Source organism: Dromiciops gliroides, chromosome 1, assembly GCF_019393635.1.
Source record: "Dromiciops gliroides isolate mDroGli1 chromosome 1, mDroGli1.pri, whole genome shotgun sequence".
Lineage (NCBI taxonomy): Eukaryota > Metazoa > Chordata > Mammalia > Microbiotheria > Microbiotheriidae > Dromiciops > Dromiciops gliroides.
The window spans coordinates 254562054-254579272 of record NC_057861.1 but is presented as its reverse complement, the minus strand read 5'-3'; the positions used below and the strand labels follow the sequence as shown (position 1 = coordinate 254579272).

Here is a 17219-nt window from a genome sequence, read left to right as displayed (position 1 = left end):
TTCTCTTTTAAAATTCATGTCCCTAATTGAAATGATATTGATTTTTAAATGGTCACAAAATTGCTTTTACTAATCTTTGTACAAACATGAAAGGATCAAGAGATGTCCCTGGAAGCCGTGAGAGCTCGAGTGATTCGGGTGCTTGGATCTCTGGGAGGACAAATAAATAGGAATCTTATTACAGGTAAACCTGTTAAGTTGCTTCCAGATAAATTTAATTTCAGAGAATGCTTCTAAACATATTTGTGCTATATACATTTGACCTACTCTTAAAATTATGGCTGTTAGTTAAATGCTTTGATTGTCTTGCATGAAAGATATTACATAATGTATTACATCAGAACAATTTTTAGGTTGATTCTATCATATATCCTTCCTGGTGGTGGTGGTGGTTGCTTTTAACACAAAATAAAATGAAACCAGTTCACTCTGGTTTCTTTACTCATTCTGGTAATTCAGGAACTTCAATCTGCTTTTTAAAACCTATCCTTGACATTTAGGGAAATTATTGTTTGTCATTTTTGGTAGGAAGTACTATTGTTCATATTATAATAAATAAGCATCTCTTTTTAAAATTGGAACTTCACAATTAAATGTGGTATTTAATAAATATTTTGAAAGTTAAAAAAAAATTGTTCTCTTCCCAAACTATTCCAGCTCTTATTCAAAAAAATATAGTAAGCTGGCAGCAATATTGAATCTTAACAAATTTACCTTGTTGAGGTAAATTTACCACCTAAAAGTGCTTGCAGTTGAAATAATAAAAATATCACAAATAGTTTTCAGATCCTGGTATAAAGTTAAATTTTAGACCATTTAATCCTACAAAATAATTGTATACTACCCTTTTCATATTTATTCAAGCACCTTCTAATGTACTCCTCTTTAATTTCCTAAGTGCATAATACCTAGTCAGAGTTAGAAAGATTATAAATATAAAGTATTTTTCTTAAATTTTTTTAGCTGCTTCGTCAGATGAAATTATGAAGAAGTGTTTGGCATGGGATTCAGAGAAGAAACTGAGCTTTGCGGTACCATTTGCAGAAATGAAGCCTGTAATATATTTGGATGTATTTTTGCCTCGGGTCACAGAACTGGCTCTTTCATCCAGTGACAGACAAACCAAAGTATTTTCATTTTTTTTTTCTTTCAATGATACCATTTTAAGTGAGCTTTTAATGACTGTCATTTTAAAGAGGCTATTTAAAAAGAATCACAAGCAAGCATTTAGGAAAGGGAATTTGTTTCAGCCATTCCATTATAATAATTGTTGTTTTTTCTAACTGTACATCTATCTGAAAACACATTAATTCCCCTCTCCGAAGTAATAATAAAAATCAGATTGTAATAGCAATTGAAAGGGAAAACATGCAAGAAAAATGGCTGGCAAATAATTAAGAGAAACTTTGTTTTCTGGTTATATTTATATTAGGTGGGGGGGGTTTCCCTACCATATTGGCTCTCTCATCTCTTGCAATTTATGAGATGACATGGATAAAATTTACACAAGTTGGGCAGTTCTGCATGAGTTGTTAACTTCTGTAGTTGAAGGGAATTTTTATATCAGTGAGATCACTGATCCTTTGATATATGACTCTAGCAAAAACCCTTTATGGTAGAAATGTAGTATGCTAGGACATATGCAAATTATTAATATACAGATAGTTTTTTAGAGAAAACAACGAAAAAGACAGATAACCTCAGATTTAAAACCTTATATGGTGTCATGGCTATGTTATATGTCTCTAATATGATTCAGGTTCCTTAGTAACCCAAAATGAACAAATATGTACTCGAATCTGCTCAAATTAGATGAATGGTGTTCTTACGAATAAGGAATATGTTAGCACTTGTCACGCCATAAGTAGAATTTGGTATACGAAAAATGAAATTAATGTCTTTGTCCTTTTTAAAACTTTGAAATTTAGAACTTTTGTTCTTTGGACAGAAAAATATCAGTGAAGTGAACAAAGGCAGGAGTTCTACATTTTCACAAAGTATCTCCTCAAATGAATTTGTATTGGAGTCATAGAGTACTCATTCATCTGTTGCATTTTTAAAATTTTGGTTTTGTTTTATTTTAAACCCTATTTTTACAAAATGCTAAACATTTTTCTTTTGACATAGTAGTGGCATACGTGATTTTGATAATTGTTTTGGTTTTATTAAAGATTGCAGCCTGTGAACTGTTACATAGCATGGCTATGTTTATGTTGGGAAAAGCAGCTCATATACCTGAAGAAAAGGCGGCTTCCCCACCCATGCATCAGCTGTATAAGAAAACATTTCCTGTGCTACTTCGACTTGCCTGTGATGTAGATCAGGTAAACAGATTAATTATTTTTAATCCTGAAACTAAGTACCTCTACATATGAACAGAGCGATATCTTCATGTCTGATTTATTTATATAAACTAAAATAATAGAAAGTTCTGTCTTTTAAAAAAGGGTATTTTTGAGTGTTAAAATACAATAGGTTTTTGAAATGAGACTAAGATAGATGTCCAGAATGGAAGACTAGAACTTTTAAAGGAGTAGTGATAATCACCTTTGGGAAAAAAAATACCTGGTTGAAAATAGACTTTCTCTTTTATTCTTTTTATAAGTATAGAAGCAATATTTGAGATTTTTTTGAAGGTTATGTTAGAATGTAGTGGAGATACTGACCTTTTGTGACCAATAATCACCTTAAAGTATGAGCATAAGCAACTTCAATCAAAGCCACAATGAATTTTATTGTGCATATTTCTGCTTCTCAGGGTTTTCAGGGAAAGAGATAAGACTAAGTAGGTAGGGAGACTCCTATTCAATGTAGCATTGAAGCAGAAAAGGAAAAGTGACAGATACTCTTTGGGTAAATTTATTTCTCTGTTAAAAAATTGCTTCAGGAGCTACCGCTTAAATTTTCCGTAGTTTGAATGTAAAAGCTCAGGGAAATTATAATATATCATTGCTTGAAATTCTCAAAGGGAAGATAGCTCAAGAAGGAAGCTTTCAGAAACATTTCTGAGCAATCTTGATGAGAATGTAAAAAAGATTCATGTAGTCAACTGGAGGACCTTAAATCTCTGGAGCCTAGATTTTGAAAAGACACATATAAAAGTTTGAAGGAGGGTAATAAACAGGGAAGTATATAAAAGATTTGTACAAGCCTATAAACATGATGTCAGGAAGGCTAGAGTTGAGGTTGAACTGAGGCTTGTGAAAAATGCAAAGGACAGCATAATATGTTTTCAGAAAAAAAAAACAAGAAAAAAATACTTCTCAGAGAGAATCATATAATACTTTTGGTTGACAGAAAAAACCTCAACTCCTCTTTTATTTCCATCTTTTCAAAATATGACTGGAAGAATAACTATATCCCAAGGAAAGTTGAAACCCTTATCTTTAGGTAATAAGAGGTTATTTAGCTACTCTAAATGAGCTCAAAAGTCTTGCCTGAACAAATGATATCCCAGATTACTACAAGAATCATGAGACATAATTATTTAACTGTTCCACAATCTTTAAGGGATTTCAGAAAAATATTTGAGACAGTGCTGGAAAACTTAGAGATGTGTAAATAAAGTCCCAGTTTTCACAAAGGGGAAAGATGGATTCTTGGAACTGTAACTTAATTTTATTTGAATCCCCATCAAAATTCTAAAACACATTATTAAATTTGATTGTTTTGTGAGTACTTATAATTGGAAATAGTGACCCCCTAGATTTACTAACACCAAAGCATACCTGACTAACCTTATCTTTTTGATCCTTTTGTAAGAGTGGTAGATCAGGGAAATATTGCAAATATAACTGAATTTTGCCAGAGCATTTTACAAAGTCTCTTATGATTTTATAATGGAAGAAGATGGGAAAAATACAGGCTGGACAACATTATGTAATTAAGTACAATGTCAAATGGTCATACTTGATGCATGTTGTTTCTCATGGACCAAGTTGATTGTTTGATCTCCTTCACTCTGGAGGAAATTCTGTTCAAATAGAAAATTCTATCTTCAGCTGATCCACACAGTTTGTAGTCTTTGATCATATCTTCTTCATTTTTAAAAAAACTCAATAACTTAAAGTTGTAGACAGCACATTTACCAAATTTGGAGCTGGCAGGGATAATTAATTTCCTGAATGTTAGAATCAAAATCCAAAAAGATATTGACAGGTAAAAACAGGGCATTGAATCTTCATGAAGTTCAACTAAATAGCAATAAAAATCAGATCTTGTACTCATGTTCATAAAATTAGGAGAATAAGTACATAGTGTATATGGTATGCTTAAATTGTAATTATTGTGAAAAGGAAAGGGGTTTTTGCTACATTACAACCTTGGTGATGTAGTTGCCAAAAAAGTTGAAGTAGTTAAGCTGCATTAGTAAAAGTATAATATCTAGAACAGTGTATAGTAGTTCACTGTATTTGACACTGATCATATCACACTTAGAGTGTACTATTCATTCTGCATATAACATTTTTTGTGGGACACCAATCAACTGGAATATGTCCAGGGTAGTAGAGATAAGGGGCAGAAAGTCCTGTTGTAGGAGGAGTTATTGAAGGAATTAGGCTAAAGACTTAGGAGCACGAGAGCTATCTTCAGGTAGCATGTTCATGTGGAACTGGATTTATTCTATTGCACATTCTAGAGCAGAACTAAAGCTGCTGGGTAGAATTATTAGAGTGATGGAAATTATCCCTTCTACTCTGGCTCTGTTTAAATGACAACATTCTGAAAATGTTTAAGAATGGAGTAACTTGGGGCAGTTAGATGGCGCAGTGGATAGAGTACCGGCCCTGGATTCAGGAGGACCTGAGTTCAAATCTGGCCTCAGACACTTAACACTTACTAGCTGTGTGACCCTAGGCAAGTCACTTAACCCCAATTGCCTCACTTAAAAAAAAAAAAAGAATGGAGTAACTTGCCTTTACCCCATGTCACTTTGACAGATGCTATATACCTTGTCAAAGAAATATTATAGAAGGGCTTTGTGCTTCTGTTAAGGGTTGGATGAAATAACTTCTAAAATGGTATAATTGCATGATTTCTGGGCTGCATATTGCTGTGATGGTATAGTAATAGTTTGACCTATTTGGAAATAGCAAGTAAGTATAGCTATTTCTAGGCAAAATTATTTTAGAAGAATGAGATTCAGGTGTATGTAATGAATATTTATTATCTTATGACCTAGGTGACAAGGCAACTGTATGAACCACTTGTCATGCAACTGATTCACTGGTTCACCAACAACAAGAAGTTTGAAAGTCGGGATACAGTGACATTACTAGAAACCATTCTGGTACATTGCAATTGATTTCTCTGCTTTTTCTGTTGGCCAATAACATAAAATGTATATTTAGACTTTTAACAAATAGATTGTTTAAGAGACCAAAATAATTTCTTTTTCTTACTAATTTTTAATTATGTCATATAGGTTTTAAAATATTTTATGCTATTTAAGGAATTTTAAAAACAGTTTAATGAGTTGGAATGCCTTGTTTTTAAATTTTAAAGTTTTCCTGTGTTGTAAGAAAATATTCACAAACAAGTTAAGGCTTAACCTAACTCATTTTAAAAGATAACTGAAACTGTTGACTTTTTCTTGGGAAAAAACAGCGCTTCAACATGTCTAAAACAGAACTCATCTTCTCTCCCCCAAACCCACTTTTACTTAACTTCCGTATTTCTGTTCAGGACACTTCTATTCTTCCAGTAACCAAGGTCTGCAACTTGGGATTTGTCCTCAACTCTTCATAATCCCAAATATCCACTTATTTTAGTTGCCCAGTCTTATTGATTCTAGGTCCACAGCATCTCTCATTTGTCCCTTTCTCTCAGCTCACACCACTACCACCTTAATTCAGGCCCTTATCACCTCTTGATTGGACTATTGTAATAGCCTCCTAATTGGTCTGTATGAAAGAATGGATGGTAAAGCATGTATTAAATGTTTAGTGTGTGCCAGGAATTGTACTAAGGATAGAAATATAAGCATGGAGCTTGGGGAAAAATAATACATAAAAGGGAGCTAGAGCAAGAGTCACTCTTCTGTGGACCTCAGTTTCTTCATCTGTAAAATAAAGGGATTGAATTTAGGGATTTCTAAAGTTATTTCTAATACTATAATTGTGATGCTATGACAGAAATAAAAGTTTACTGACAAAATAATTTGTCTCTTGTTTCAGGATGGCATAGTGGATCCTGTTGACAGTACCTTGCGAGATTTTTGTGGTCAGTGTGTAAGAGAGTTCTTAAAATGGTCCATTAAGCAGACAACACCTCAGCAGCAAGAGAAAAGTCCTGTGAACACTAAATCACTTTTTAAGCGTCTGTACAGCTTTGCACTTCACCCCAATGCTTTCAAGAGACTAGGAGCTGCACTTGCTTTTAACAATATCTACAGAGAATTTAGGTAAGTCAGCAAAAATTGAACATTACCTTTTCTGCCTTTAAAGAATTACTCAAAGTATTATTTGAAATCAGTAAATTAATCTTGATCAGGGAATATATGTTTGACTATGTAATGCATTATCCTCTTATGCATCATATATGTATTATACACATATATTTAAAAAAATAAATATTGATATTTCTTGTCTTTACACTTAACATTTTCTAATGGAGCCCCGCAGGTTTGATAAAGAATAAAAAAGAAGAAAAAAATAGTTCAGCAGAAGTAACCAACACATTTAAGAAGTCTGACATTAATTTTAGTGTTTTATACTCATAATCTTTGACCTCTTTGAATAAAGTTTCAAAGTGCCCCCTCAGTTGGTCTTCTCTTTGGCTTTCTTGATGAGGCCAAGCTTGGTCATTTACACACACACACACACACACACACACACACACACACACACACACACACACACACGTAATATGTTTATATTTTCATTCAGTAGAAACCTACCTTCTTTCTCTCCCTCTCTCCTCTTCCATTGTGGCGGGGCGGGGAGACCCCAAACAAAAATAAAAACCCTGTTACAAATATATGGTCAAGGGGCAGCTAGGTGGTGCAGTGGATGGAGCACCGGCCCTGGAGTCAGGAATACCTGAGTTCAAATCTGGCCTCAGAAACTTAATACTTACTAGCTGTGTGACCCTGGGCAAGTCACTTAACCCCAATTGCCTCACTAAAAAACAAAAACAAAAAAACAAATTTATGGTCAAACAAAACAAATTTCCACATTAGTGATGTCCCCCAAAAATTTCTCATTCTTTATACTGAATCCTTCACCTCTCTCAGATAAGATAGTGCAGCTAGCTGGTGATACCATAAATAGTGTGTGAGATTTAAAATTGGATACAAGAGCATTAAACTCCCCTTTAACCTTTCCCTTATTTATCTCCCAGACCAGTAAGTGGAAGAGGCCTCTGATCTTTAGTTAGGTCTTTTATTGTTTGGGAATTACAAGGTGATGTTGATTAGAGAGATAGGAAAGTAGAAGTGCAAACAGTCTTAGATCTAAGCTTAGTCTATATTCAGTATAGAACTCACCAAAAACCTGTCTAGAACTCACCAAAAACTCAAGGCCACCTCTGAGGCTGAGAGCCGTGTCAAGAATGTGCTGTTACGGAGAACCAGGCCTAGTCGAACCTCAGTCAGCGTCTGTGTGTGCAGAACAAACCAGCAGGCGAGGAGAGCGGGGGAAAAAAATGACATCACTTCCGTTCTCTCCTTGCCTTTTAAGCTCCCACCCCAGAAGTGGAGTGCTTAGCAGACGGACTGGTGGTTCGTCACAGTCTCCTCCCCGAAAGGGTGGTCCTTCAAAAACTGGCGTCTTTCAGTTATACTAACCGACTGTTAAAAACTTTCACTTTTTTACCACAAGTGCATTGAGCCTGGAATCAATAAAACCTGAGTTCAGATCTGGTTTCAGACCCTTAGTACCTGTGTGACCCTGGGCAAGTCATTTCACTTCTGTCTGCATTTTCCACAACTGTAAAATGGAGATAACATTAGCACTTAACTTCCTAGGGATTTTGTGAGGATTAAATGAGATAACATTTGTCAAATGTTACAAATATTAGTATGGTGCCTGGCACATAGTAGGCACTATATAGTCTAAGAAAGCAACAACAGCACCAGACCAGACCGTCCCTCCAGAAATCTTAAAAAAGAGAAATAACTGTCCAGGTGTCCTCAAAACAGAGGACAAAGTGAAAATAGAAAGAATCCCCCAAATGAAAACTCCCAGTAACATCATAGCCAAAATCCACATCTTCCAGGTCAAAGAAAAAAGACTACAAGCAGCCAGAAAGAAAGAATTCAGATCCCAAGGAGTCATAGTCGGGGTCATACATGACTTAGCAGCTACCACTATAATGAAATGGAGAGGTTGGAATGTAATATTCCAGAATATATAGTCTGTGGGCTTATAGCCAGCAATAACAATCCCGCAGAACTGAGTACAGGAGGGAAAAATGAAACTTTAATGAAATGCAAGACTTCCAGGTATTCCTTTTGAAAAAAACTAGAGCTGTGAAGAAACTTTGGAGTTCAAACATGGGAGTAAAGAGATACACATAAAAGTGAATGACAGATGGGTGATAAAAGACTATTAAGGATAAATTGCTTCCATTCAGTTATGGGGAAATGAAACATGTCCCTTCTAAAACCTGTCATCCTCAAGGGTCATAGAGAGAGTCTGATTAGATATAGCCTAGGAGTTCTGTCTTGATTTTAAGAGTAGAAAGAGGGTGACAGAGGAACACGTTGAGGGGGATGGGAAAAGAAGGTTAGGGACAATTATCTCACCTAATTGCAGTGTAGAAGCAGACATCTGTACGAACAAGGAGGAGGGGATGGTGGGGAGCAGCTGACACTTGAATCTCACTCTCTGAACCTGGTCAGAAGGAAGAATACACACACACACACACACACACACACACACACACACACACACACACACGAAAGGGAAGGGAAGGGAGTAGAGGAAATTAAGGGGAGGGTAAATTTAGGGACAGATTAGTCCTATGAAAAACCAACTAAAGATGTGTAAAAATGTTTATAATTTTTTTTGAAGTAGCAAAGAATGAGAATCTGACAAGGTGCCCATAATTAGGAAATGGATGAAGACGTTGTGGTATATAAATTTGATGAAATACTTTTGTGCTGAACTTGTGTCAGTGGAATGACCAACCAGGATTCCAGGAGACTGATGATGAAACATGTTACCTACCTTCCGATAGAGGTGAAGGCCTCAGAATGCGGAATAAGACAAATTTTTCTTTTGGACCTTGCCAGTGTGAAAGTTTGTTTTGATTAACTCTACATGTTTGTAATGGGTTTTATTTTTCTTGTGTTCTCAATTGGAGAAGGAGGGGAATTGGAATGGGAGGGTGAAAGGTAAATCTTAAGTGATTAAAACAAAATATTTTTTAAAATTTCTTTTAAATTTCAAAAAGGGGGAGGAAGAGGTTTAAAGGACATTTTTATGAATAAAAGATTACCTGAAGTAGAATTAATTGAGCTATCAGATTTGAGAGAAGAATATGATGTCAGTTGGCCAATCAACAAGTGCTTTCAATTTATTAAGTACCTTCTCTGTGCCAGGCATATAGTATGCTAAGTACTGGAAATAAAGGACAATTTTTTAAAACAGTCATCCTGAGAAGGAAGAAAGAAAGCTGTGGGAAAGATGGCATATTAGATATACCATTTCCAATTTTATTTAGCAGGTACACCGCTGTGCCAAACACTGTAAGAGTTTGTAATTCAGAGAGTGTGTTCTCTACTGTTCTGTTCTTGGTGATTACCCTGCCATAGACTAAAATTTTTAAAAAGTAGGATGAATAAATCCTTCTTGACCTTTATATCTAGGTTATGAAAATGAGTAAATAATGTTAAGGGATTTCAGAAATCTTGTTGTATCATTAGTCTTTAGCCAAAATATTAGATTTTACTTATCTTTTGAAGTGGTAACTTATCTTTTCAAACCTCACTAATTTTCTTAAATGAGGTTTATTTTTTCTTAATATGTAATCTTTTGGGGGGAGGGGCAAGGCAATGAAGGTTAAGTGACTTGCCCAGGGTCACACAGCTAGTTAAATGTCAAGGGTCTGAGGCTGGATTTGAACTCAGGTCCTCCTGAATCCAAGGCCAGTGCTTTATCCACTGCGCTACCTAGCTGCCCCCTATAATCTATTTTAAACATTAAATTTTATGCTCACTTTTATCGTAATTGTGTTTTGAGATTTCTGACTTGAATTTCTTTATTGGGTCTTTATTTTTGTCAGGAGAGATCACAGTGAATCCACTCTTCATCCTGTGTAACTCTTAAATCCTCCATAGAGAACTCTCCAAACATATGTGGTCTTTCTTGATCTCTCTACATTATTATACGGGTACCAAAGATGGCTCATTTTCCTTTCTTGTCATATATCCCTTTACTAATATCTTTCATGATGCATACTAGTCATACATATCACTATTACACTTTGGGTCATTAATGCCTACTACATGCTTCTCAGACATGTAGTATCACTGTATTGAAGGCCTTCTTACAAAAGATATGAAAAAGGAATAGGCATACTTTTATAAATGATATTCCATAGCAGGCCAGATAGTCACGTTGATGATTGAAAAATGCAGAAAATAAAATATCCTGCAGTGCCTTTTATTTCTTGATTGTAAAAAAGCAATTGATTCTTTACCCCAAAGTGTTACCTTGAAAGTTCCCTTCCAATCAGATGTTTCCTATTCATGTTATACAATTGTACAGTGATTACATGAAAGATATCATAATCGTTTGATTACATCTTCATCCTTTCATCATAAATATTTAAGCAAGGCATAAATTAAGGAGATGTGCTGCTCACCTAAAATGTTCCTGTCATGGAGAAGATCCAGTTAAGTTTCCAAATGAAAATTGAATTTACTTTATCTTTTAGCTGCTTCTTTTTGTGAGTGCCATTGTAGAGCATCCTAAAGAAGATCCATTATAACTCAGAAGAGTTCAGAGTTTTGTGACACAGGAAAATCTATGAATGTCAGTTGTCTAACTTCTATGATATGGAGTTAGATGGAGAGTCTGTGGTGCTGCCCCTCCGCACATTTTTCTTAGACAAACATTACAGAAGGATAATGAAATGACCTCGCTAAGAGTTGAATAGGAATTTGTGCCATATTGCCTTGGGAAAATTTTATAGAGCTTTGGGGGGGGGGCGGGGCAATGGGGGTTAAGTGACTTGCCCAGGGTCACACAGCTAGTAAGTGTCAAGTGTCTGAGGCTACATTTGAACTCAGGTCCTCCAGAATCCAGGGCTGATGCTTTATTCACTTCACCACCTAGCTGCCCTAGAGTTTTTAAAAACTCCAAAATTCTTCCTCTGAAACAAAGGCCCTTCCCTAATTTTAAGGCAGATGTGTTCCTCATAATATTAAATGGCTCAGAAGTATAGACACTTGTTAAATAAACGAAAAGTGTCTTTTACTTCCTGGTTAGCCCTGAGCTACCTTCCTCATGGGATTGTTGGGAGAATTATATCAAATGCCTATGTCAATGCACTCTATAAACTTTCAAGCACCATGCAAAGATACCAGTTATTTTGCCGTTATTTGATGCATACTTTTGTAATTGGGGCCTGATTTTGATATTTTTACTTTTGGAGAAATACTTCAGCTGCAGAGCTGTGCCTTTTAATCTTTCTAATAATTTACTTAAATTATTTCATTTTTTGGGCTTCTTCATGTTTCTTATTTACTATATTCTCTTTCTTTATTTTACAGAGAAGAGGAGGCTCTTGTAGAACAGTTTGTCTTTGAAGCTTTGGTCATTTATATGGAAAGTTTGGCCTTAACTCATGCAGATGAGAAATCTTTAGGTGAGTTGCATTTAAACTTTCTCTTTTATAATAACCTATTTTCAACATAACAAAAAAATTTTCAGGGGAACATAAGGTAGCCCTTTAAATATGAAATATTGTCTTAAGCTTTATGACAAACATAGTTTTATTCCCTGTAAAAATGGGGGATATAGTCCATGTCTGCTTTATGAGACACTTTAATAAATTGTTTTAACCAAAAGTAATCTTCACTTGGTAGTTAAACTTCTGGGGATAAGCCTGTTTAATCAGGAAGAGACTTTAAAAAGTTTTGTTTTTTAATGGATAAAGTAAAAAAAAAAAGCACTTAAACTTGCCAAAGCTTCAGTTATCTAAAGTTATCTAAAAACTTCACTTATATGCAAAATGTATATTTAAAAAATAATAAACATTTTTATTTAGAATTTTGAGTTCCAAATTTTATCCTTTCTTCCCTTTCTCCCTTTCCCGCTCCCTGAGGTGGTAAGCAACCAGATATAGGTTATACATATGTGCAAAATATCTTAATGGAGTAACTGCATTTTCTCTAACATTCAGCACATTTTATATAGTCACACCTTGTATTCCACACAATATTTCATACATGCAAGGTACAAAATAAATATCTATAATCAAATTAGTGAACTTGCATCTCTCTTCCAGATAAGGGGAGCAAGGAACAGCCCAAAATAAAAATCAGGAAAAAATGTAGCAAATGGAAGAGAAACTCAATATTAATGAGTTGTATGACTTGGGGAAATAAACTAATCTCTCTGAGCCTTAGTCTGCAAAATGAAGGGGTGGGACTAGTGATACTGAAGTATTTTCCAGTTGTGAAATATTATTGTCTTTCTTTACTCAGTTGCCTATAAAGTTATTTTCTCTTGCCTTTATCTTTTATTATACCTGGATTATTCTAATTGCTAAAAAGTGAATCTTATTCACCCACCTAGTACTTAAGCCCATTTCTAAGGTGTTTGTTGGGTTTTTTTGGTTGGTTTTTTTTTTTGGTGAGGCAAGTAGGGCCAAGTGACTTGCCCAGGGTCACACAGCCAGCAAGTGTCAAATGTCTGAGGCCAGACCCGAACTCAGGTCCTCCCGAATCCAGGGCTGGTGCTCCATCCACTTCGCCACCTAGCTGCCCCTAAGGTGTTCTTTTTAATGATTTCCCTTCTGTGCCATAACAGTTTCAATAGCCTATGATGAGTCAGAATATTCTCAAGCACTAATTATGTCAGTGGCCTCTTATACATTTATATCCTTTTGCCACAATCAACATTTCATTCTAATTTAAAATAATATTATCTGTACTGTAATTTTGTCTTGAATAGGAAAGATAAAAATAAAATGAATCCACAAGTGGGGGGGGGGGCAATGAGGATTAAGTGACTTGCCCAGGGTCACACAGCTAGTAAGTGTCAAGTGTCTGAGGCTGGATTTGAACTTCTGAATCTAGAGCCAGAGCTTTATCCACTGTGCCACCTAGCTGTCCCCAAATCCACATATTTTATATACACATTTTATGTCATCCTGATTCTTAGCAGGCTTCAATGCCAAAAGCTTGATGTAGTGCTAACAATTAGCTAGCCAACTTGAGGATGGCAAGTGGAGCCTTTGTAATTAGGCCAGGATGCAGTAGAATCCTTTGTTAGCTTAATGAAAATTCCCATGCATTGATAACAGTTGTCATTTTGAGTGAAATTCTATTCTTTTTTTTTTTTGGTGAGGCAATTGGGGTTAAGTGACTTGCCCAGAGTCACACAGCTAGTAAGTATTAAGTGTCTGAGGCCGGATTTGAACTCAGGTCCTCCTGACTCCAGGGCTGGTGCCCTATCCACTGTGCCACCTAGCTGCCCGTGAAATTCTATTCTTGCTCAGAAACAAAACAAAATGTACAATATTGTTGAAATAAACTAAGGAGACCTCAATTCAAAAAAAATAACAGTTGATAAAACAGTGTCTTTTATAGTATATATATTTTTTAAATTAACACTTGATAAAAGAGTGACTATTAATTCCTGTTTAGAATTTGGGTGATAAATGGTTTGTTTTCATAGGTAAGGCAGTTTGTGAATATCGAGGAGTTATAATGTACTGCAGCTCAGTAGAAGGGAGAAATTTAATACAGCAGCCAAAAAAGCTAAAAGGATCATAGGCCCAGGAGGTGATAATCTTAATGTATACTGCCCTGGTCAGACCATTGATAGACTAATTTTTAGACACTGGTAAGCTGAATAGCATCTAGAGGAAAGCAACCAGGGTTGTGAAGGGCTTCTAGTAAATGTCTTTTCTCTCAGTTTTCCTCCATCCTGGTTTATCTGCTCTAGTCTAATTTGGGGAGAATTGAAGAGGAAAATAGTTAAACTTGTTTATGATGATAATGTTCATTACAATGTACATATAATTTTAAGTTAGTAGCAACTGACATTGCACAGGTTTTGTGATCCCTGAGAAGCCTGTGTCTCTCCCCTATCCCACATACTGAATTAAAATTTGGCTTCAGAAAATTACTACCTGTATGACTCTGGGCAAGTTATTTGACCTTTGTCTGCCTCAGTTTCCTCATCTATAAGCACCAAAGAATTGTTGGGAGGATCAAGTAAACTAATATCTGTAAAGTTCCTTGCAAATCTTAAAGAGTTAAGTGCTAGCTATTATTGTTATTGTTACTGTTTTTACATCTTAGCTTTGGATGGTTGATATTACCAGTATTCCACTTAATACATAAGTGGAGTGTTGTTGTCCATGTAAAACAGCTGAAGTGCCTCTCTGTTTGCCTTAATTCTCACAAACAGGAGAATATGCTCCTTTTTTTCCGACAGTTTGTGGCTTTTTTGATTGAAGGATGGACACATATTATACATTTATTGAAAACTTTTTAAGGTCTGAGAAATACTAAAATCTATGGGAAAAGGATACGTCTCTTTAATAATGACACGTGGGATGATTAATAGGGACACAGTGATGAGCAGAAAGAGTCAGATTTGTCATCAGAAGCTTACATTTCTATCCTGCCTCTGGTACTACAAAGCCAAGATTTTGGGCTAATTCAGTTAACTTATCTGGAACTCAGATAAGGTAGATAAGTTCTGAGGTTCTTTCAAGACTAGAATTTCAGTTCCTGTAATAAAATTACTGTTGAAATTGTTTTTGTGCATGTAGTCTAATAATTTTTTTTGGGGGGGGGAACAGGTACAATTCAGCAGTGTTGTGATGCTATTGATCACCTGACTCGCATGATTGAAAAGAAGCATGTCACTTTAAATAAGCCCAAAAAACGACGTTTACCTCGGTTGGTAATATTCTGCTTTTGTGCTGTATCTTTTTTTTTTAAACATAAAATTGTCCTTTTTCAGCTAACAAATACTAGAAAGGATTATATGGTTTGTGGTATAGAATACTTGGTTTCAAGCTTATTTGACCTTGAGGGTAGATTTTTTTTCTCTTTTTTGCTTGTTCCTTTTCCCTTATTGTGCAACACTAACAATTACAGAATTTGACCGAATTAAAGCAGTTGCTTGATAATTCAAATTAATTTAATTCAACAAACATTTAAGTGCTTACAAGGTGCTATGTACTGATGATATAAAGACAAAGATAGCAGTGCCTGCCTTCAGGGAACTTAATTTAGTGAAAGGGTACAACTTGTACATAAATAAATACAAATCAGACTGAATAAAACACCAATAGCTGGGGGGAGTCAGGAAAGACTCTTATGTCAGAGGTAGATTATAAGTGCTAGAAGTGAGGATGGGACCCTGACTGTACACAAATGAGGAGAAAGAAATAGAATGAAGCCAGGTTTGAGGAAAAGCTCGGTGGCCAAATTTGACCAGAACTCAGAATGTGTAAAGGAGAATAATAGAGAAAAATTGTAAAAAGAAACTAGACTCTGAAAGACTTTGAAGGCCACGATAAGAGGCTTCTATTTAATCTTTGAGGCCATAGGGAATCAGTGAAGATTTTTGACTAGTGGTAGGGCATGGTCACAGGTCTGTGCCTTAGAAAGATTATTTTCGTAGCTGTTTGAAAGATGAATTAGTGAGGAGAGAGGTTACCTAGTGAGAGACCAATTAATAGGCTATTTCTATAGTCTAAATTAAAAGTCACCAGACTTTCAACTTACGGCAGTATTGGAGAGAAGAAGACTGGTAGAAGTCAGTCAGTGAATAAGCATTTATTAAGTGCTTATTATATATGTGGCCCTTTTTTAATTACTTGGGATACGAAAAAAGGCAGAAATATAGGTCTTCCCCTCAGGGAGCTTATAATCTAATGGGGGCAGGGGCAGCTAGGTGGCACAGTAGATAAAGCACCAGCCCTGGATTCAGGAGGACCTGAGTTCAAATCTGGGCTCAGACACTTGACACTTACTATCTGTGTGACCCTGGGCAAGTCATTTAACCCTCATTGCCCCACAAACAAAACAAAACAAAAATAATCTAATGGAGGAGAAAACATGCAAAAAATCATGCATACAAAATACATAGTTCAAATGGAGGGCAATCTCCAGGGAAAGACACCAGCAGTGGAAAAGACCAAGAAAGACCTCCTGTGTACAAAAGGCTGGATTTAAGCCAAATCTTGAAGGAGACCAGGAGGCATAGGGAGAGCATTCTAGGCATGGAAGATAGCTGGATAAAAGGAAGGGAGTCAGAAGAGGCTGGGTGCTTCATTAGATTAGAATTTTGGGCCTGGAGTTAGGAAGACCTGAGTTCACATCCACCTGAGACAATTATTCACTATGTGATCTTGCAACAAGGCACTTAGCTTGTTTGCCACAGTTTTCTCATCTGAAGAATGGGGATAATAGCACCTACCGTGCAAGGTTGTTGTGAGGATCAAGTGAGATAATAATTAGCATAATGCCTAACATATTGTAAACAATATATAAATGTTAGTTATGATGATGATGTGCTTTTTGGGTTTTGAAACATATTAATGTGAATCTTATCATGAGATTAGTGCCAGTAATATCTACTAATTTGTAATTATTGTCTTGTTATTTTAGTGGATTTCCACCTGTTCAAACACTGTGTTTATTGGATCTCGTCAAGTGGCTTTTGGCGCAATGTGGACGCCCCCAAACAGAATGCAGACACAAATCCATAGAACTTTTTTATAAATTCGTTCCTTTGCTACCAGGTACAATGGCAGTGTTTTGCTACAGTATGCTAATTTTTGCAGTGGTATTTAGAGTATTAGTATTTACTGTATGTTTTTTTAAAGTAAATCTATTGACTAAAAGGATCTGTGATTAAATAGCTTCATAAATGGCTGTTGTTCAATGGTGGTATTGAGGAAATTATTTTGAATTTTATAACTTTTAAAAATTAAATATATCAGTTATTTAATTCCACCTTAATTTTCACTTTCTGTAGTCCACTTAATTTTACTTTAAAAATCAAAAATACTCTGATAATACA

The 17219-nt window shown here is 35.5% G+C and overlaps 1 protein-coding gene across 1 annotated transcript in view; it reads left to right on the top strand.

Moving 5' to 3' along the window:
• The window catches only part of PRKDC (protein kinase, DNA-activated, catalytic subunit), a 174792-nt gene that overhangs the window by 36888 nt on the left and 120685 nt on the right, over positions 1–17219 (top strand). Inside the window, exons 23-30 of the mRNA XM_043967385.1 lie at positions 94–184; positions 964–1127; positions 2172–2324; positions 5183–5290; positions 6177–6403; positions 11720–11814; positions 14986–15085; positions 16805–16938. Coding sequence (XP_043823320.1) covers positions 94–184; positions 964–1127; positions 2172–2324; positions 5183–5290; positions 6177–6403; positions 11720–11814; positions 14986–15085; positions 16805–16938 — 1072 coding nt within the window. The remainder of the gene's footprint in view (positions 1–93; positions 185–963; positions 1128–2171; positions 2325–5182; positions 5291–6176; positions 6404–11719; positions 11815–14985; positions 15086–16804; positions 16939–17219) is intronic.